The sequence below is a fragment of the Muntiacus reevesi genome, chromosome 4 (genome assembly GCF_963930625.1).
Source record: "Muntiacus reevesi chromosome 4, mMunRee1.1, whole genome shotgun sequence".
NCBI classification, from domain to species: Eukaryota; Metazoa; Chordata; class Mammalia; order Artiodactyla; family Cervidae; genus Muntiacus; species Muntiacus reevesi.
The window spans coordinates 110489326-110512138 of record NC_089252.1 but is presented as its reverse complement, the minus strand read 5'-3'; the positions used below and the strand labels follow the sequence as shown (position 1 = coordinate 110512138).

Below are 22813 nucleotides of genomic sequence, written 5' to 3'. Positions count from 1 at the left end.
CCCAAGCCAACTGGTCCTATTCAGGTCACAAGTGCAAATGGGGAACTAGTCATGCTCAAAGGAGGCAGCATGTCCTCCAGCACTCTCTTGTTGTTTAGTCACCCAGCCGTGTCCAACTCTTTGTGACCCCGTGGGCTGCAGCATGCCAGGCCTCCCTGTCCATCACCATCTCCCAGAGTTTGCCCAAGTTCATGTTCATTGCATCGGGGATGCTGTCCAGCCATCTCATCCTCTGACACCCTCTTCTGCCCTCAATCTTTCCCAGCATCAGGGACTTTTCTAATGAGGCATCTGTTCGCATCAGATGACCAAAATACTGGCGCTTCAGCTTCAGCATCAGTCCTCCCAGTGAATATTCAAAACTGATTTCCTTTAGGATTGACTGGTTTGATCTCCTTGCTGTCCAAGAGACTTTTAGGAGTCTTTTCCAGCCCCATAGTTCAAAGGCATCAATTCTTTGGTGTTCTGCCTTCTTTACGGTCCACCTCTCACCACCATACGTGACCACTGGGAAGACCATAGCCTTGACTATACAGACCTTTGTCCAGCAGCCTACTAGCCAAGAAATACTGGCTGGATCCTTCTGCTAGGCACTCCACACTGAGTGCCAAGAAGAAAAAAAAGAACCGGTAGGTACCTACTGTTCACAGACCAGTGTGGACACTCAGCCTGGGTCCATGGACAGGATTCCATGATCAGACACACATGCAGGCCAGATGTGCAAAGGTTCATTTTTCCAGAGGAAGAATCCACAGCTCTTCAGATTCTCAGCGGGAGTGGTGACCCAGAGGAGGAAAGGAAAGGTCATGGGGGCTGCTTTGGGTGGCACCTGAGGTGACTGAGGAGGCTTGCCAAAGGAAGTACCACCTTTCTTTCTCTCTTGTTTTGTTTTTTTTTTTTTGGCCCTGTGGCATTTGGGATCTTACTTCCTGAACCAGGGATCGAACCTGTGTCCCCTGCAGTGTAAGTGTGGAATCTCAACCACTGGACCACAGGGAAGTCCCCCACTTTTCTTGCACTTTAAAGGCTGAGTGGGATTGGGGCTGGGAGGAGGGCAGCAGAGGGGACAATGAGCACCCTGAGTGTGCAGAGGGTTAACAAGGACTCTCCCCTCGCCCCCACGTCCCCTGCAGGAAAGCTGTTGGGAGGTGACCCTGAGGGCAGAGCAAAGACCAGTCCCCTCTCCTTCACACAGGCCAGCCCGGACAGTTCCCCTGTGCAGTGAGGCAAGGCTCCCAAGTCCTGCCCGGGCCCCTGGAGCATGGACGCACTGTGGTCTGCAGGAAGCTGGGCGGCAGGACTGGCAGACCAGCAGCCGGAAAATCACTCTCCACCGCTTACTGGTGGTGAGACCGTGGGCACCTGCAGGACCGCTCCGAGCCTCGGCTCCCCGCCCTGTTAAAGTGGGGCTGGTGTTCTGTCCCAGGGTGTCTGAGGATTAAAGGCGCTAACTTGGGGTCCGCCATCTGGCGCAGGATCCTACACGACACCCGGTATGAGAGAGAACCGTTGGCATCCGGGGCTGTCCTGAGCCCTGTCCTCCGTCAGCGGCGGGGCCTGCAGAACCAGGCGGACCCTCTCCTTTCCCCGCCGCCATCCGCTTCCCTGAGCCCTCAGTATCCTTTTCTGATGGTGCTTCTTTATTTTCTGCCAAGTTTCCGTAAGTGACCAACTGTTCGTTTTGAAAATTGAGACTCGAATGAAGAATGACCTGTCTGATTCCCTCAGGGGCCCCAGGCTGGGAGAGCAGACACCACATTTGTGAGGCTTCCCCACAGAAACCTCTTTCTGCATCCACCACAGAGCTCCATGGCAGCTGGAAGACGGTTGGTGGGTTGCGGCACTTTCCCCCCCGGCTGTGTGCAGGCTGAAGGTTACACCACTTTTTAGCAGAAGGGCGTTCTTCCCAGGCAGGCCATCTAGTGATAACTGTCCCAGACATTTGATTTTGCCTTGATTTGCCTGTTTGAGATTTTGCCTGTCATCTGTCTTCCTAGATTAAGCTTCAAGAGGCTTGCCCATCACTGTTTCCCAGCATCTGACACATGGCAGCAGGTGACAGTGCAGAACGAATGAATGGGCAACCCGGGGTGGGGGGCAGGGAGAGGCAGGAGGCACATGTTAATTCACCCCCTGACAGACAAGACTCTCCTCCCCATGTGGTCTGGATGCCAAACCGCGCTCACGCACCAGGCATCACTATCCTTGCCTCCACGGATGCAGGGTCTGAGGCTTGGTGACACCTAACACAGGTCGCCGTGCGTGTCGGACCCCCAGGTCTTTCCGTCAGTTTGAGACAGACAGACAGATAACTGGAAGCCGGTTCCCGGGTACTGTGTACACAGTTCCTTCCACCAACACATCTGCTTGTTCACCCCTTAGCCGTCTGTCCTACCTTCCCTTCTGTCAATTATCTGCACCTCTTCTTTCCTGGAGAATGAGGGCAAAAAATCCCAACCTTGCCCACTTCCTAAGAGAGTAGGAAGGTTCAAATATAACGAGGTTCCACATAACATTAGAAGACTTCCCGATAGCAGGTGAGCTCTTTGGAGGGCTCCTAGCAGTCATAACGGGATGCCAGGCAACTGACTATTCAATGAATGGAAATATCATTATTTAATTCATCAGCATAAAAACACAGTGAGGTCAACACTGCTTTCTCGTCTCACAGCTAAGAAAGTCGGAGGCCGGTGGTGTTAATGTGAAGTAACTCACCCAGAGTCCTGCTGCTCGGGCTTGCCGGCGCCCCAAGGGTAGGTGGGCTTCCAGCCTGCGGTCTCACAGAACCTCGGCTCTGACCCTCCTCCCGCCCACCTCAAACACACGGGGGGTCTCCCTGGCGTCTAACGTCACTCCGCCTCACATCACAGCGCGGACACCCTGGTGTCACCTCTGGGGAGCGCAACCAAACCTCGAGGAGCCCCAGGTACGGCCGTTTCTGGGCCAGGAACTCCCGTCCAGGAAAGCGCCACGGGAGACAGGCGGGCTCCCCGCTGTGTCCCCCGTGATATGGAGCAGGGGGCCCGGAGGAGGCTGTGACCTGCTGGGCGCAGGGAGGCAGGCCAGCGGCTCGCGCCCCCCGCCAGCGCGGTCACCAGAGTAGCGACCTGACGGGCAGCGCCGTGAGAAGGACAGGACGCGGGGGTGTGGAGCCACGCTCGTGAGCGTGAGCGAAGCCCTGGCGACACCTGAAGCAGGAGGTCCACAACAAGGCTGTGGGCAGAGCTTCCTCCGTGTCCTTTTCTTCTGTTGTCAAATAACTTACGAACGAAATGACTTAAACACGTAAGTGACCAGAGGAGCCCAGCTGCCTGCGGCTCCCTGTCTGGGCTGTACTCTCGCCCTGAGCAGACTCTCCTGACCTTCACCTGCCCCAGCTGGAAAGCAGGAAACCATAGGTAGACCTCAGGCCCGACCCAGCCCACTCAGGGTTTAATGGCCTTTCTCAAGCTGAAAACAAAAACAAAAGCCCCAGCACTGCTGGGGAAAGAGGAGGGCAGACGGAGGCCTGCACATATGAGCGGCCCTAAGTGCCCAGGGACAGGGCCCGGCGGTCCAACCAGCAGCCACGCTGCAGGCCGAGCACCTCCAATCAGGCCAAACATCTCCCCAAGCCTGAAGATTTCAGTTACGAAGTTAACGGATGGTGATCAATGAGGTCACCCCCCTCTCCTCCCTGGCCCCACCATTTCCCTTTTTTGGAGGGAGGGGGAAAACGCCTCCCCCGCCACAAAGCAGAACTCACAGCCCCCGGGACTTTCTCACCATGCGAGGCTCACAGCTAAAGACAGAGCAAGCGAATCCCAATGGCAAATGGTAAAGTCCCTGAAGGCCCCCTGCCCGGGGATGGGATAGCCACATGTGGCTCTGGGGGACTGGCCACAGGGTACAGTCAGAGTCACCAGGCCCAGCCGATCAGCTGTGGGGAATGGAACAGCCCCCCGGAACCCCACGGTGTCTGACCCTCTCCAGGTCCGCCAGGCTGGAGAACAAACAGCCTTTGCACTTGAGCTCTGGCTGGTGGGCGGGGCTCTGAAGCGGAGTCCCAGAGGGAGGTCCCAGGGTTCTTATCTCCTGTGTGTTCCCCATCCTGGATTCCAAGGAAGCCGGGCGAGGGCCTGAAAACCCCAGGGAGTGGCCCCTGAAATGACACCCTCCCACCTCCCCCAGACACCTAAGCACACTTGCCCGTTCACACCAACGGCGGGTGCCCCCAAACGCTTCTCCCAACGGCCACTAATGGGACAGCATCAGGGTTCCTTGTTACCAGTGTCACGTGGCTGGCTTTTTACAAGCCTGTGACCCCCTAAAACGAGCAGCTCTTCTCCATGCGCACAGCTGTCAAAGCAAGCCCAGTCCACTCCTGAATGACAGATTTACTAGACTCCACACACTGTGAGATTGATCTTGCTGGCATGGCTGCAGCCCGCAGACTTTTAAATAAGCCCCTGAACTCCTCCCAAACTCCTGCTTTTCTTCCAGGAAAATCTCACCCCAGCCAACTCCCAGATCCACGTGCCCGTCGAATTGCTTCAGTTCGGCGTTCTGACGTTTATGGAGTGTCCCGAGTCCTGTAACCAGGCGGACACCAAGGTGACTAAGACATGACTGCTGCCCTCGGGGAGCTGAGGGGCAGGTGAAAGAGGAAAAAGGCGGGTGAATGGAGAGTTCCCACAGAGTATGGGAATGCGGGGTGACCAACAGCTCACCCGGAGGGACAGTCAGTCAGTGCAGAGCAGGCAGGGCAGTGCGGGGAGTGCCAGAGCTACTGGAAATAGTGGGTGTATGAGGCTGGGCCCTGCGTCCGTGGGGTGGGAACAGGCCCCCACGGTGCCCTTGCAGGAGGAACCAGCAGGGGAAGGCCTGCCCCGGGGGCTACAGACTTCATCCACAAGTGAATGAAGCTTCATTCACAAGCGAGACTAGTGAACAGTCGAGGACAAGCAGGTGGCAACAATGTGATGGGGGTATTATTAATAAAGAACATTCGGGAAGGGCCAGAAAGGAAAGGGCAGCAGCCACTGGTTGAGGTCAAGGGAAAAACGAGCCAGGGAAGGGTCAAAAAGGTCATGTCCTCACCCTGAGGCTGGCAGATGGCGGCTGCCCTTGGGTGTGTCTGGAGGGACAGCCCCTGCCAGCCGTATGGTGCCAGGCTGCGCTCACGCAGCTGCCCACGCTTCACCCGTGCACATGGGGCCTCTGGCCCCCCACAACCACCCTAGGGTCAGGCATTATCATCACATCCAGACGACAACGAAGTTCAGAACTAAGGAGCTTACTCAACAGCTCATAGCTAATAAAAGACAGGTCAGCGTTTAAACAGAGGTTTCTAATTGCAGCACACCCCCAAAACTCTTTCAAATAAACAGCCTCAAGGCTTGGGAGTGCTTTCTGCACAGGAGCCACCGAAGGGTGACCATGTCCATTACCGAGTGAGAAAAGTAACAAAGCCACCAACTGCTAGGGCTGCAAAGACCTCAGAGAGCACCCGGTCTAACAAGAACTACATCCAGAGGCCCAGGGCAAGTGTTCAATCAGAATCTTGCAGGGTAAGACCCAGGAATCTGCATGTTTCAAGAGCTGGCCCACTCCTAGGTCACGATGCTACCGCATGGCCCTAGCTGAGGAGCCTCTGAGTCAGACCACATCCCTCCTCTCAAAGAGGCTGACCCAGGGGAGGAAGTGACCTGTATGAGGCCACCCCAAGCTCCCTGAGGGCTTACTGTGGTCACCGGGGTGGGCTCTGCATCAGAGCAGACAGAATGAGAAGAAACAGAGAAATCTCTTATACAACATAAACACCCCGAGGGCCACAAGCGACTCAGGCAGAGCGCAGCACAAGGGCAAGAACCAGGGCTGGTCTAGACCTGGGGTCTCTTGATTTCAATTGGACCGGTACGTTGCCTGTTTTATCATGTTGCCTGAGCCATGCAAGGTGACTGGAACTTGAGTTCCCAGGTCATTCTATCGGCAGCCCAGTGCCCACCCACACCCTTCCCTTACTTGGGAAGGTCCATGTGGAGTCCTGGGAGAGGAAGAGCCAGCTTCATGCTCTAGAAGCGGAAAGTGCCCACTACTTGCTGTCCCAGTGGGGAGAGGAGCCAGCAAACAGACATCTCTGGAAGTGCTGGCAGCAGAACAAGCTGCAGTGTCCGGGATCTGAGGGCAAGGCCCTTTTCTTGTGAAATGCTGGGCTTCTTTCTGACTGCCTACCACCAAGGTACACTCTTTTCTTTTAATGAACAAACAAACTAACCAGCCAGAACAGATTTCTGTTGCTTGCAACTAAGTACCCTGGCTTCATGTGACCACATATAAGAATAGCCCAACAACACATCATGAGCATCACTTTAAGCATTCCAAGTTTCTTAAATACCCTGACTCATCTGATCCACAGGGAGGCCTGGATGCAAGCCAGGCAAAGGTCCTGAGGCCCAGTTTGCAAATGAAGCAGCTGGGCTCGGGATGTAAAGTGTTCTGTGGATGTGTTTCCAGAATCCCCCCAGATCCACCACAAAGGCCGATGGCAGATGCCAAGGGGCTCACCTGGGTTCCTCTCACTATCCCTCCATCCCAACCTGGAGTTGAGCCTGAAATGTGCAGGGCCCCCACGCTGGCACCCCAGTTCAAACAGCAAATTCTTGACAAGTCAACTCCCAGGCAAGTCAGCGGTTTACAGAGCAACACAGTGCGCTGAAGCTCCTAGGAGACTAGAAGCTATTTTAACCTCTGATCAGCTGCTTCTCAGAGTGTCACAGTCTGAGAAGTACCGGGAAAACAGCTGTCTCCTCTCTGGTGTGATCTCCAAGTGATAAAGTCCTCATTAAAACCAAATTTAAACTACAAGCCAGAAGTGGCACATTTATTTGTGGTGGAAAAAATTGCTTGAACAAGGTCTTTCGGTTTTCACCTACACATATTTCCTCTGGAAGCAAAGCAGTTTTTCTTTTAACCATGTGCTGGGCTGAAAGGTTGAGAAGCTGAGCCGCACAATGAAGCAGAGCTGTGGGACTCCTCTGAGTTCGTGGGCTTCTCTGAGCGGCACTTTCCAAGAGTGCAGAAGGGTGTTAAATGAGGGAGCGTCTGTGACGTGTGGAGCTCTCTGCTGTGGCCGCACCATGAACAGTAGGCGCCGACCACGACGATGATGACAGCGGGGCCGGATGCCCTCACCTGCACCCTGATCACGAGGCCCCCGAAATTCCATCACCCAAGTGAGGCCTGCTCCCCTCCACCCCATCGCTAAAAAGGGGCACGACTGACCCCACATGCACGCCTCTCCCCTCCCCTCCCCTCCCTTCATCCCGAGGAGGACCCAGGCCTTGAGCTGACCATGGTTTAGAAGGGCAGCTCCATCATGCATGCAGGGGACGTGAGTCTGAGTCAGAAAAGTCAGCTGCAGGGTGTGGAGTTGCTGGGGCGGGGGCTTCCACAGGCCGCCTCCCGGGAGTCAGACACCTTCCCACTGGCCTATTCTGCTCCCACCCCACCCTCCTTCTCCCAGGGCTCCAGAGAGCCAGCCCCTCACACCACTCCTCAAGGGTTTTTGCAGCACCTCCACCAGGTCGGAGTTAGGCCACCTGAAGCACAAAGCCCAAATGAAGAGGTGACCCACAGCCAGCCAATAAGATACAGGAGATTGACAGTGGGTCCAGGACTCCCTCCTCCACACAGCTCACCCCTCCTGCGAGCTGCACAGCTCTCTTGGGGCACCCCCAACACACACTCCAGCCCTGGGACAGTGCACGCCAGTCAGCTGTATTGCAACCGGGGTGCACACTGGGCCCAGACCCACTCATATTGGCCCCCAAGCCCTTCACAGGCCCAACACACAGCCGGCATTCCTCACTTCCAGGGCAGGAAGGCTCTGTAGTCAGTGGAGGCGCGCGCGCATCACACACACACACACACACACACACACACACACACACACGAAGGCTCTGCAGTCAGTGGAGGCGCGCGCGCATCACACACACACACACACACACACACACACACACACACACGAAGGCTCTGCAGTCAGTGGAGGCGCGCGCGCATCACACACACACACACACACACACACACACACACACACACGAAGGCTCTGCAGTCAGTGGAGGCGCGCGCGCATCACACACACACACACACACACACACACACACACACACTTCTTACTTAGCATTCAGATCGCCCTGCCAGACACACACACACACACACACACACACACACACACACGAAGGCTCTGCAGTCAGTGGAGGCGCGCGCGCATCACACACACACACACACACACACACACACACACACACACACACATGAAGGCTCTGCAGTCAGTGGAGGCGCGCGCGCATCACACACACACACACACACACACACACACACACGAAGGCTCTGCAGTCAGTGGAGGCGCGCGCGCATCACACACACACACACACACACACACACACACACACGAAGGCTCTGCAGTCAGTGGAGGCGCGCGCGCATCACACACACACACACACACACACACACACACACACACACACACTTCTTACTTAGCATTCAGATCGCCCTGCCAGACACACACACACACACACACACACACACACACACGAAGGCTCTGCAGTCAGTGGAGGCGCGCGCGCATCACACACACACACACACACACACACACACACACACACACACACACACACACACACACACACACTTCTTACTTAGCATTCAGATCGCCCTGCCAGACACACACACACACACACACACACACACACACACACGAAGGCTCTGCAGTCAGTGGAGGCGCGCGCGCATCACACACACACACACACACACACACACACACACACACACACACACACACACACACACACACACACACACACACACACACACACACACACACACACACACACACTTCTTACTTAGCATTCAGATCGCCCTGCCAGACCCTGAGTGCGGCCCTGCCCTGCACTCAGAGGTGGCTGGGTGACAGGGAGACGGGGCGCCATCCTTGAAAGGACAAATGTTTTCTGCTCCAGCCACTCGCCTTTTCTCTAGACAGAGCAGCTCTTGAGAGCCCGGAGTCAAAACAGCCCTGGAGTGCAGATTTTACTCCCCACTGGGCGTTGTTACCACAGCAACTGTTTCTCCCCTCGGAATTCTTTCAAGAGTACAAGCTGTTGCTTCCTTCCAAAACAAAACCAGGGAGAAGCCGGGACGCCCGGGGTGAGGGAAGGGCCCTGGAGGAAGGAGGGCCGCCGTGCCCCCCAGCCACAGCGAGCTCCGCCACGGGGTCTCCCAGATCTCTGCGGGGCTCAGAAACTAGACACGAGTCCTCCCAGCTGTCCAGGGTGGTGTGTGTTGGCGGAGAGGGCAGCGTTGAGGGCATGGGGTGTGGGGCGTGTGTGCTTTGGGGAGTTGCGGGGTGTGTGCAGGGGTGGGATGAGGGACTGAGGGCTGGGAATACAGGAGGCATGGGTGTAGTCTGGCCGGTTGCTGTTTGGGGTGTGTGGGGAGGTGTGTGGGTAGGGGGCAGGGGGTGTGTGAGGAGGTGTGGGGTGCAATGATGCAAGGCAGTGAAAGGGGGAGGGAGGTTTGGGGGTATACTGTTGTATGTGGAGGTGAGTTGGGGGTACTTGGGGGGGTGCAATATGAGGGTGTGTGTTGGGGGGAGGTATTCTTCAGTATCCCAAGATGAAACATGGGGCATATGGTCTCCTGAAACAAGAACACAGAGGGAAAAGGGGGAAAGCGATACATCAGGAAAATGGGACTGACATACCTGCTGGGCTGTGCCTAGTCGCTCAGTCGTGTCCGACTCTGCGACCCCGTGGACTGTAGCCGCCAGGCTCCTCTGCCCAGGAGACTCTCCAGGCAAGAACACTGGAGTGGGTTGCCATGCCCTCCTCCAGGGGCTCTCCCAAACCCAGGGATTGAACCCAGCTCTCCCGCATTGCAGGTGGATTCTTACCATCTGAGCCAAGCCCAAGAATACTGGAGTGGGTAGCCTATCCCTTTTCCAGATCTTTCCGACCCAGGAATTGAACGGGGGTCTCCTGTATTGCAAGTGGGGTTCTTTACCAGCTGAGCTACCGGAGAAGCCCATACGCATTACTACTATATATAAAATAGGTAACTAATAAGGACCTACTCTATAGCACCGGGAACTCCACTCAATACTCTGTAATGGGTCATATGGGAGAAGAATCTAAAAAAGAGTGGACATGTGTCTATATGTCTATCAGTTACACTGATTTTCTTTGCTATATACCTGAAACTAACGAAACACTATAAGTTAACTATACTCCAACAAACAAATTTTTTAAAATAATAAGAATAGCACAGATTGCATTTCAACCCTGGATTATAATACTTAGTACTACAGAGCAACTACATCGTGCTCCAAGGGTCAGCAGGCGTGAATGTAAAACACACGGCCCAAGTTTAGACAACTGACCTAGAAGCAACTGTTTGAGGCGACTCATATTTCTAGTCAGAACACCCCCCTCAGTTGCTCCAGAGTATGGACAGAGTGGATGGAAGTCTAAGCGAGTTTGGGGAGCCAGGTTGACAGGCCCCCACCCTCCTCATGAGTCTGAAATAAATCCCTTCTGATACATAAAGCCGACAGGCTCAGAGTTATGGGACACAGAACACGCAGGACAACTGCCCCCACGCCATGAATGTCTAAATCCTTGTCAAAATAAATTTGAGCTGTCCCTGCCCCAAAGAGCTGCCTATCTCTTGGGGGACTGGCATGAACTGGGACTCAGTAACATTCAAAGCAAAAAAAAAAAAAAAAAAGTCACTACTATTACTATTATAGTAACTACAACTGCTATCAAGATGCTGCGGGGGAATTCGCTAGTGGTCCAGTAGATAAGACTCTGTATTCCCAATGCAGGAGGCCTGGGTTCAATCCCTGGTCAGGAAACCAGATCCCACATGTCACAACTAAAGATCCCACGTACAGCATCTAAGACCTGGCACAGCCACATAAATAAATATTTTTTTTAAAAAAAGAAGTTGTCGGAGATTAGCAGTATGTCTTATCAAGGACACTGCATGCCAACCATTCAGGGGGAAATAAGTCTTCTTTCTAAAAAAATAAATGCCAGATAATAAATAGTGCTGAGTCACTGATATCCATATGGGGAGAAAATCTTGACATCTACTTTAAACCATGCAAAAATAAATAAGTTTCAGATGGATAGGCAATCTAAACGTGAAAGGCAAAACAATAAAGCTTCTAGAATACAAAACAAGGGAATATCAACATGACCCAGAGTATGCAGCCATTTCCTTAAATGGGCCACGAAGCATTAGCAGAAAAAATGGATAAGTTGGCCTATGCTAAATAAATAATTTCTCTTCATCAAAAAATGTGATCAAAAGCAAGAAAAGTCAAGATCCAGAGAGACAGCTATAGTACATATATAGCACAAAGGACCTGCTCAGGACTGGAATAAAGAACTCTCCAAAATCAATAGGAAAAAGTGCCAGGCAACCCAATGGATGGCATCATTGACTCAATGGACAGGAGTCTGGGCAAACTCTGGGAGACAGTGAAGAACAGGGAAGCTTGGTATGCTGCAGTCCATAGGGTCATAAAGAATTGAATACAACTGAGCAACTGAACAACAACCCAATAAAAGGCATAAACAGGCACTTCATATAAACATACGAAAAGATACAGAATTTTATTAGTTAGGAAGAAAATGCAAATTTAAACCACAAGGGGATACCCCTACACCTCCATCCGCAAGGCTAACATGAAAAAGACTAACCATACCAAGTGCTGGAAAGAACTCTCATACACTGCTGGTGGGAGTGTAAAACGGTGTAGGCATTTTGGAAAACTGTTGAGTAAGTGAGAGGCGCTCAGCTGTGTCCGACTCCTTGAGACCCCATGGGCTGTAGCCTGCCAGGCTCCTTTGTCCATGGGATTCTCCAGGCAAGAATACTGGAGTGGGTTGCCATTTCCTTCTCCAGGGGATCCTCCTGACCCAGGGACCGCACAGGGGTCTCCTGCAATGCAGACAGATTCCTTACCATCTGAGCCATCAGGGAAGCCTACTATTAAGAGACATTTCTAAGTATAAAGACAGGTCAACTTAAAAAGTATCAGCAGATACATGCTTGAATTTATCTTATAATCTATAGATAATACATTAGAATATGTAATGAATCCATACACCTTTTCCAAAGGAATACCTGAGACAGAAGTAGCAATAAAGTTATACACTGTTAGGCAGTATCTAACCCCCTTTGCTGTCTAAGCTCAGTACCCAGGGGATCTTGCCTAGCCCCAGGGCTTCGAATCCTCCTACATAAGCATCTCTCAGCAGAGCAGATGCCTGCCTGACAGTCTCTCTCCACTTGGTGGTCTAATAGTCATCTCAGACCTAAAGTGGCCTAAACCAGACTCCTGATTTCCCCTGCAAGACCTCTCTCCCATGGACTTATCTCAGGAACAGGGGCCCCAACCCACCCCTTACCCGACCCTCCCACGGAAACCCCTGGAGGCAGGGAGGCAGTCTTGTTCACAGGTTAGATCCCCAGGGCCTGACAAACAGCTGGTGCTCAATAAATACTTGTTGGGTGGCTGGCTGCAGAGTTTCTGCAGTTAGGAAGGGCTCCAGGAAAAGGAGTGTTCCACTTCCTTTTGTCAAGGGGGAATGTCCAGCAAGTGATTGGGGATTTCCAGATAAATACCATATCAGAATCATCTGAGGAACTTCAAAAATGCTCAGGAAAGTTATGACCAACCTAGATAGCATATTACAAAGCAGAGACATTACTTTGCCAACAAAGGTCCATCTAGTCAAGGCTATGGTTTTTCCAGTGGTCATGTATGGATGTGAGAGTTGGACTGTGAAGAAAGCTGAGCGCCAAAGGATTGATGCTTTTGAACTGTGGTGTTGGAGAAGACTCTTGAAGATTGGTTCTTAGGATGAACGGGTACTGCACAGCTCATCTAGGTTGCAGCTCTGCAAATTTACTTTTTCTTTTTTTGGTTAATTTAAACCTTCTGCACTAAAAGTGAATTCTATTGATACCTTCAAGGAATCAGGGCTAGGCTGAGTAAAGTCAGGTGGCCAAGAGGATGTCCTCTTTGCTTCAGCCGGAAACAGGCTGCGCTCCACCCACTGTCACCCAGCAGAGAGGGCTTCCAGCAGGGCGGCGGAGACATGACACACACCCACGTTGATAAAAGGCCCACGTGCAAGACCTTGACCTGGACCCTTCTCAGACCCCTTCTCTGTGCTCCTGGCTACTGACGAGGTCTGGGTTTTACAGAGATAGGGAGGCCCAGAGCTTTAAAGATTTGCTCTCATCCCAGAGAGGTGATGAGTGGAGCCGAGATTTGAACCGAATAGTCTACACACAAAGCACATGCTCTTTGCTATGTCTTGCAGATCCCTCCAGGCAAGCTGGTGGCAATTTCTGTGTGTGATGGGAAGGTGACCTCTTCTTCAGGGCCACTTGTTCCCAAGCTCCTGGGGGCGAGGAGTGGAGAGGGACACCGGGCCAGAGCTTAAGGGACCACCCAGGACTGACACCATGACAAAGAACAGACATGAGAGGTCCCTACAGCCCCAGGTTTCCTGATCTATTAAATAGGGAGTAATCAACGTTTATCTTAAAAGACTCCTTCAGGAATGAACAAGTCATGAGACCCTATAAGCGGGCATGTAAATGTTAAGTCTGCCAACCTGCCAAAGGCTGTCAGCCCAGGAGACATGACTGCCTCAAGTGAGTTAGCGATCAGGCTGCTGGGCATGGGGATGTGGCCACATGGAGTGGGGACAGAGACAGCTTCCGGAGAGGAGAGCAGGTCACGGACAAGTCGGACTCCCCCTGACGCCCCAGCTCGCTGGACTCTCCTCCACCATCCCTCGCTTGCTGCCACCCTCTGCCGCCCACAACCCATGCGAGCCCTTCCCTCCAGCTCCCTCTATGCCCTCACCCCACACTGGCTAGGACTTCACCCCCAGCATCCGAGTCAGAGAGTTTCAACCTGCTCCCTTCTGCTTTGGCACTGCTTCCACTCTCCACATGCACGTGTCTTGACTGTGAAGATCACAACTGTACTACCGAATAGTCAGCATTCAATTCCACTGGGCACACACTCAAAAGGTCAGGAATATACATCGGCTGGAGACAACGGCCACAACGACTGACAACTTCAAAGCCCTCTGCCCCAACTCTAGGCCCCCGAGGCTGACGTGACGGTCACCTGGGTTGCCACCTGCCCTCTCCCCCTTGGCTCTTAACAAATGGGAGTTCAGGTGAGACACGGTCTGAATTGGATGAGATGGAGCAAGCCCCCCAGAGATGCACTGTTGCATAACGCAGTCATATGTTAAGGATGGCTGTCCAAATATAAATTAATTTGCGTGCTTGCTAAGCGGCTTCAGTCGTGTCTGACTCTCTGCGACTTCATGGACTGTAGCCCACTAGGCTCCTCTGTCCATTGGATTCTCCATACAAGAATACTGGAGGAGGGGCTGCCATGCCCTCCTCCAGGGGATCTTCCCAACTCAAGGATCAAACCTGGGTTTCCTGTGATTCCTGCCATGCAGGCGAACTCTTTTCCGCTGAGCCACCAGGGAAGCCCATGGAATAAAATTAATGCGTGTTAGCCACATTGCAAGGGTTCAAGAGCCACATGTGGCTCGCGGCTGCAGCACTAGACAGCACAGATTCTACAGGGAACACTGAAGACTGACAGCACTGCTCTGGTCTCTAGAGCAAAAAACAGGAACTGCTGTTGAACCTGAAAGCTGACAGCCAGACCTTGACCCTGAGGTCACACCCAATCCCTGAGGGGCTGGCTGAGCAGACAACCAGTCTCCAAGTCTCAGGGCAGAAAGAGACAGTCCAATCCAGGCCAAATGTCAGAAGAGCCAACAGCCAGGGGGCAAATGTTTGTGCCAACTGAATCACTTTTGGAAGCCTCCATCTGGCTGCTGATGAGGAAGAGATCAGAGGAGAAAGTGGCCTCATGGTGCCTGGTGGCCAGCTCCAAAGAGAATGACACAGAGCTTCATCAACAGCCTCGAACTGTTCACCTACTCACCTGGCCTGGAACTTCTGGATGAGCATCAAGAAACGAGGTTCCAATACTACAACACAGAAATATGTGCCCAGGGAAGGCTGGCCACCCTCCCAGCCGGAAGCCCTGGCTCCCGTAGAACTTGGCCACCAGACTGCCCAGCACTTTTAGACCTCGTTCCTGCCAACTGTGTGCTGTTAAACCCTCTGGAGCATCCCCTGCTGGCCTCTCTGTGCCCCTGAATGTCCCCATCTCTGAACTGCTCCCCTGGAACATTCTTTTCCCACTACTTGAATACTCCATCCTCAGTCCTGTCCATCACAACTCAGCTCATGTTCCACTCTGCCTTCCCGTGAAGCATCCCTGGACCCAGCGTGGCTTTCCCAGGAACCCCAGGAGCATGGTCGAATATTGTATGTGGTCTTTCCACCTGTCACCCTGGACTGGCTGACTTGCAGGATGCTGCTACAAGTGAGGCTGCCCCTGAATAAAAGCCCCCTCTAGCAGAGGGTCTTGCTTGGGCTTGAATCCAGTAGAGTTACTTAGGTTCCATGACCTTGGGCATCCCAGCACCTCTGAACCCCTTCTTGTCTTGCCCCCTCTCAAATCAGTGGCATCAGGTGGGCTAGCAAGGAAGTACTGTGGAAAACGGCCGAGCTGCACAATCATGATGGAGCTTTACTACTGAATAACACATGGAAACTCTGTGACTGGAACCTTGAGTCCGTCTGTCACACTCTCAGGACGGATTCCTCCAGACAACACTACATTATGAGTTTACAGTCTCATGAGGGAGGAGAAGAAGATACACCATGAGGAAAATCAACCTCATGCCTGAAACCATGATGCCTCCAGCAAAACCATGCGCACAGATGGTATCAATGAAGGATCTGCCACTGAGTCTAGGGGGCCAGCAGGGAGCCACCCCATGGGCAGACAGGCACTCTCCATCAACAGGCTGAGGCAGTGCTCAACCCTGGAGTCTGCCCCGTGGCGCCTCGTCCTCACATCAGAGGAATGAACTATAAAAGCAGGGCACCACTTCCTCCTTGGGTGAGGAGACCCCTCGCTTCCTATCTGCCAGCAGCAGGCAGGCTGTACTTCCTCCCCACTCACAGGTCCCACAGGAAATGACTGTGGGCTGGAAAATTAACTCTGACTGTAGACCCTTGACTATCTTTTTCCCAGGCATCTACCCCAACAATAGCATCACTCAAGAACTGTGAAGATTAAATATGACACTGAAACCACAGGTAACAAAAGGTAAGAAAAGATAAATCGACATTCATCAAAATTTTAAGAACTGTTGTGCATCAAAGTACACTACCAATAAAGTGAAAAGACAACCCACAGAATGGGAGAAAATACTTGCAAATCCCATATCTGACCACAGTTTAATATCCAGAGTATGTAAAGAAATCAACCACAACTCAACAGCAGAAAGACAAACCACCCAATTAAAAACAGGCAAAGGACATGAAGAGATATTTCTCCAAAGAACACATACAAATTGAAAATCATAAAAAGGTGCTCAACGGCAATAAACATCAGGGAAATGCAAACCAAAACCACAATGAGACACCACTTCACACCTACCAGGAGAGCTAGAATTTTTTTTTTAAAGGAACATCACAAGTCTTGGCAAGTATGTAAAGAGGCTGGAACCCTCATGCAATGCGGGTGGTAGTGGAAAATGATACAGCTGCTGTGGGAAATAGTTTGGCGGTTTCTCAAAAAGTTAAACACAGAATTACAAGTAATTCCACTCCTTAGATATATACTCAGAAGAAGTAAAAACAGGGACTCAAAGATTTATACACCAAAAAGTACACCAATATACCAATGGCAGTATTAATCACAACTGTCAAAAGGTGTCCATGAACAGATGACTAAACAAAATGTCTTGTGTGTGTGTATATATATATAAGGTGAGTGTGTGTGTGTACATATATATATATACAATGGAATATTATTCAGCTTTTAAAATGAATGAAACTGTTACATACTAGAATGGATGGACCCAGAATTACAAGCATTATTTCACTAAATGAAATAAGCCAAATACAAAAGAACAAATACTGAAAGATTCCTTTCTATATGAGATATTTACATTAGGCAAATTCAGAGAGACAGAGAGTAGGTTAGCGCCTACAAGGGGCCAGAGTGAGAGAGGAATGGGGAGTTATTGCTTAATGGCTGCTGAGTTTCTGTTTAGAGTGATGAAAACGTTGTAGAAATAGTGGTGATGGTTGCATAACATTTGTGAATATATTTAGTGCCTATGAAAAACAGTTAAATGGCAAATTTTAGGTCACACAGATTTTACCAAAATAAAAAAGTATATATAAAAAAAAAGAAAAGGAACTGTGGCAAGTAAGGCCACACCCATCCTTGTTGGTGTGAAGAAGGGCCAGAATCAGGACTAGTTAGGGTCTTAATCAGAAAAGATTAAGGTATGTGGGCAGTCTTGGATTGAGGTCTATACTCTTTTGCCACTGTTATTTTTGGGGGGATGTAATTCATAAAACCTCAAGGAATCACAAAATACATAGGAAGGTTTCTCAACTTGCCCCACCCTGCCTCAAAGAAACCAGTCCAATTTGGTGAGTAAAGACAGCCACCCCGTTCTCATGGTCCCTCCTAACCCCAGCACTCATCTAGGGTACCTCCTCGTTATGTGACAAATAAAACCGCCTCACGTTTATTGGTCTCAGTGCTTCTACCTACAAATTAGCCCTCCTTCTTCCTTCTTCTCAAGGTTGTCATCAACAGCAGATAAGATAAGCCAGGCAGGTGGTATCATTAACCACGTTAAACCTGAAAACACTGCTGCCTTTAATAAAGAAATTAAACTGCCAGAGCTACTGAGTAAAACAGGAGCACCGCCTACATCCCATCTCTCTTTCCTTCTTTCCTTTTCTTCACAACACCATCTCCATCTATCACGAGGTATATTTTGCTTGACCGTGTGTTCCCCAGCTAAATGGAAGCTGCCTGGGGCACTGGCTCCTGCGTGTTTGGTTCACTGCGGCACCTCCAGCGTCTGCATGCTTGGTGCACAGTGCGTGCTCAATAGACATGTGCTGAACGAACGGAGTCCTAGCTCTAATAACCCATGTTTAAACAAACCAAACCACATTTCATCGCCTACCACTGCTGCACCATTGACACCACTGTGTGGAAACTGAAGAATCAACTAAAAATTCTAACTTCCCTTTGTAAGCAGGAAAAGGCCTATATGAGTGGAATAATCAAGAGCTCCTAGCTAGACCTGCCAAAAAAGGACGTTCAATGATGTCATGATCTTATATGCAGAAAACCCTAAAGAGTCCACCAAAACAGACCAATAACCCACCCAGATAAAAACAAACAAGAATAAAAATAAAAACAAAAAACTCAGGAAAAATAACAAATTCAGAAAAGTTCCAGGATACAAAAATCAACTGATGAAAATCAGCAGCACTTCTGGCAATGAGCAATCTGAAAGGAATTTAAGACAACAATCCCATTTACAACAGCATGAGAAAGAATAAAATACTGAGGAATACCAATACCAATTTACCAACGAGGCTGGGGACTTGTACAGTATAAACTAGAGAGTAATGCTGAGAGGAATTAAAGACTTAAATAAACATAAAGACATCCCATGCTCATGAACCGGAAGACAATACTGTAAGGATGGCTGCTGCTGCTAAGTCGCTTGAGACGTGCGACCCCATGGACGGCAGCCCACCAGGCTCCCCCATCCCCGGGATTCTCCAGGCAAGAATACTGGAGTGGGTTGCCGTTTCCTTCTGCAATGTTAGGACGGCAATGCTCCTCAAAATGATCTACAGATTCAGGGCATTTCATATCAAAATCTCAATGGCGCTTTTTGCACAAACAGAAAAAATAAAAGTAAATTCATATGGAATCTCAAGGAATCCCAAATAGCCAAAAGAATCTTGAAAGAGAAAGTTGGAGGACTCATTCTTCTTGATTTCAAAACTTACTACAAAGCTACAGTAATCAAAACAATGTGATACAGGCCCAAAGACAAACAATAGAACAATGTGACAAGGGAGAGAGGCCAGAAATAAACCCTTGCATACATGGTTAAATGATTTTCAACAAGGGTACAAAGAACATTCAGTAGAAAAAGGACAGTCTTTTCAACAAATGGTACTGGGAAAGTAAGATCTTCACATGCAAAAGAATGTACATGATACCATATACAAATATTAACTTGAAGTGGATCAAAGACCTAATTGAAAGAGCTAAAACTATAAACTTCTTAGGAAAAAACACAAGGAAAAGCTTCATGATCTTCTATTTGACAAGGGTTCATTAGGTGCAATACCAAAAGCAGCCTCAACAACAGAAAAAGAAAAAGGTAAAATGACCATCAAAATTTAAAACTTTGTGCATCAAAAGACATTATCAGAAAGTAAAAATACAACCTTAGGAGTGGGAGAAAATATCACCTGTCTGATACAGACTTAATATCCAGAACACATGAAGAACTCCTACAACTCAACAACTACAGTCAAAACCCAATTAAAAAATGAACAAAGCAATAGCAAAAAGGAAAAAAATATGGGGAAAGGATTGAATAAACATTTCTCAAAAAAACCACACAAATGGCCACAGGCACATGAGAAGATGTTCAATATCACTAATCATCAGAGAAATGCAAATCAAAACTACAACCACAATTAGTATGTATATAATCAACAAAACATAAAATAACAGGTGTTGGCAAGGACGTGGGGAAACTGGAATCCTTAAGCACTGCCGTTGGGAATGTAATATGATGTGGCTGCTATGGAAAACACAACAGTTCCTCAAAAAATTAAACACAGAATTACTGTAGGATCCCCAAATTCTACTGGGTATAAATGCAAAAGAACTGAAAACAGGGACCCAAATAGATATTTGTATACCCACCACATACTTAGAACAGCTAAAACCTAGAAGCAATCCAACTGCCCGCTAATAGAGCCTGACACAAGCTACAACATGGATGAACCCTGACAACATTATGCTGAATGAATAAGCCACTGACACAGAGACAAGTACCACATAATTCTACTTATATGATACCTAGAATAGTCAAGAAACAGAAAGAATGGTGGTTGTCAGGAGCTGGGGAGACAGGGGAAAGAGATTTATTGTTTAATGGGCACATATTTCCATTTGGGATGATGAAAAAGTGCTGGAATTAGTGGTATAGTTATATAACATTGTGACTGTCCTTAATGACACTGATTTGTACACTTCAAATGGTAAATTTGGTGTTTATGTATATTATACACAATTTTTTTTAAGTTAAGGCGAAAAAATAGGCTATTTTCAGCCTATTGAGAGAATCCCTCTCAAAAGCCGAGTTTCTAACTTCCCTGGGGGCTCAGTGGTAAAGAATCTGCCTGCCAGTGCCAAAGACATGGGTTTGAGCTCTGATCTGGGAAGATCCCACACACATGCTGCGGAGCAACTTAAGCCTGGGTACAACTACTGCGCCTGTATCCCAGAGCTCCACAACATGAGAAGCCCCCTCAATGAGAAGCCCCGAGCACCACAAGTAGAGTAGCTCCCGCTCGCTGCAGCTAGAGATAACCCTGCTCAGCAACAAAGACCCAGCACAGCCAAGAATACTTTTTAAAAAGGCCAGTTTTCTGATAGCCTGGGCCTCCTTCCCATTGTAAGGGACACTGAGGATGCTGTTTTATTCTTTGTATTCTGCCCTCAAACCCAATTCCAATCATCTGGGCCCTAAATCCAAGCCAACAGCTCCGGTCGACTAGCTACTGTTTATAAGGTTGAGGTCGTGAGCATCCCTGGGCCACGCAGTTTGCAGAGATGACTGTCTGACAGGGATGAAAAGCTGCCAATAAAAACAGAAGGCAATTCTGCTGGCTTTCACTCTCTATTACTTCCCCTTCCTCTTTTCTAGCAGGACATCAGAGAGCCATGCAGAAAAGTAACAAACCAAACAGACCTGCCTGCCTTTTATTTTTTAGTTGGAAAATGGCCTCCCTGTTTTCCCCCAATCCTTTACAGGTCTAGATATTTAACATCCTTTGTATTTTGCACACTTGAGGACAAAGTTTTTGCCCATCCAAACACAGCAGAATGAACAACGTTCATCCTCTGTACTCCAGTCTCCAGGGCTCTTGCATATAGATAATCTAACAGAGTATCCTGTTAGATCGCAAAATAACCCAGTGAAAACGAACGTTTAGGGGTTGTCATCCTCCACTGGAGGTATGAAGAAACCCAGGCTCACGGAGATGAAGCAATTTGTCCCACATCCCACAACCCCAAGTGACAGGTCCAGGGTTCGCACAGAAGCAGTGAGTCTCAGAGTTCTCCTTCCCCTCGATTACTTCCGAAAGAAGAACAAAGTAGAAACAGAATCAGGCCATTTTGGTGTCAAACAAGACCAAGGAAAAACGCTTCCAAGTCTGGTAACCAGTGCGACAAGAAGGTCCAGCCCCCAAACAAGAGCTTGGTAAACAACTAAGCGACCGCCTCTTTCCCCGAAGTCAACCCTAATCTAGAAATGGATCTTTCTTGTTGGGTTTCTGTACTCAAGGCTTTCAGCTGGGCGCCCAGAGTACAGTCCGTACTGCCGTTCTCTGAGCGCTCTGGCACACAGGCCGGATGGTCATGGGAAACCGGAAGATTCAGCGTGCTCAGACGCGAACAAACCACGCCTAAGTCAACGACCATGCGAAACTCGTAGTGGCCCTGGAGATCCAAACGAAAAACCCAGGAGCCAAAGGGCCTGCGGAGTGACGACCACTGCCCTACCCGTCGCTACGCATGCGCGACAGCTCCAGCGCCGGACAGCAACAGTTCCAGCAGAGCCACACTCACTGGGCGGGCACAGACGCAGTGCGCATGCTCCTACAGCGCGCATGCGTGACCTCGGTGTTGTCTTTTCCCAGCAGCCCCCTGCCCTCTCGTGGCTATGGCGGATCTAAACGTTGGCTACCTCAGCCACGGCCCTCACAGGGTATTCCTCACCTTGCGTCCGGTTTTCTCCCGTAGGGCCTTCAGCCGTTCCTTTCGCCGCAACGCCTCTTCCTCTAATCGGCCCACACCGGCCGCAGTCGCCGCCATCTTGCCCACAGACAACCCCCCCAACCTTCTCTCGCCCCTCAGCGCGCAGGCCCAAGGTGTAGATGAGCCTCTCACGGCCAATCCAAGGACGAGAATGGGAAAGCAGGAAGACCTGAAAGCCAACCAATGGACCCGCCTTCTTCCTCCCTCGCGCCTCTCCGAACTCTTCGGGGTCGGTAAAGAAGGCTCCAAGGCTCGATTCGTCCAATGCCAACTAGGAAAAAAGCGGCAAAGGCAGCCAGACCTGAGTGAAGGAGGATAGAGCGCATCGATCTCTCTGGTTTTTACCTAGGCGCCACTTTGCAATTCGCTGACCCATCCTTCTCTGAGTAAACTCCGGGAGTTGGTGATGGACAGGGAGGCCTGGCGTGCTGCAGTCCATGGGGTCGCAAAGAGTCGGACGCGACTGAGCGGGAGGCCTGGCGTGCTGCAGTCCATGGGGTCGCAAAGAGTCGGACGCGACTGAGCGACTGAACTGAACTGACCCATCTTTGTCCACTTCTGATTCTTAAGGCTCGAATGGTTTCAGGAAGCCTTCCCTGACTCTCTCTATTCCGACCCCAGATTAAGTGATCTGCCTTTCCTTTCCTCTTAAGATACCAGTGGCTTCCTTGATGCACTTGTTTATGGGCCAGTGGGCCCATCTCTGGCCGCTCTCAGCTCAGACAGAGCCTGAGCAGAGCAGGGCTT

General features: G+C 50.4%; 1 protein-coding gene across 2 annotated transcripts in view; it reads right to left on the bottom strand.

Moving 5' to 3' along the window:
• Positions 1–22314, bottom strand: part of CCDC12 (coiled-coil domain containing 12) — a 39330-nt gene extending 17016 nt beyond the window's left edge. Inside the window, exon 1 of one of the 2 annotated variants that reach the window (XR_010663011.1) lies at positions 22028–22239. Coding sequence is in view for 1 of the 2 variants with exons in the window: in XM_065933856.1 (XP_065789928.1) it covers positions 22028–22123 (96 nt within the window). In the remaining variant the exon portion in view is untranslated. Of the gene's footprint in view, positions 1–22027 lie in introns of both variants that reach the window. The other variant, XM_065933856.1, reaches the window with a different exon arrangement.
• Between the last annotated feature and the right edge of the window lie 499 nt (positions 22315–22813).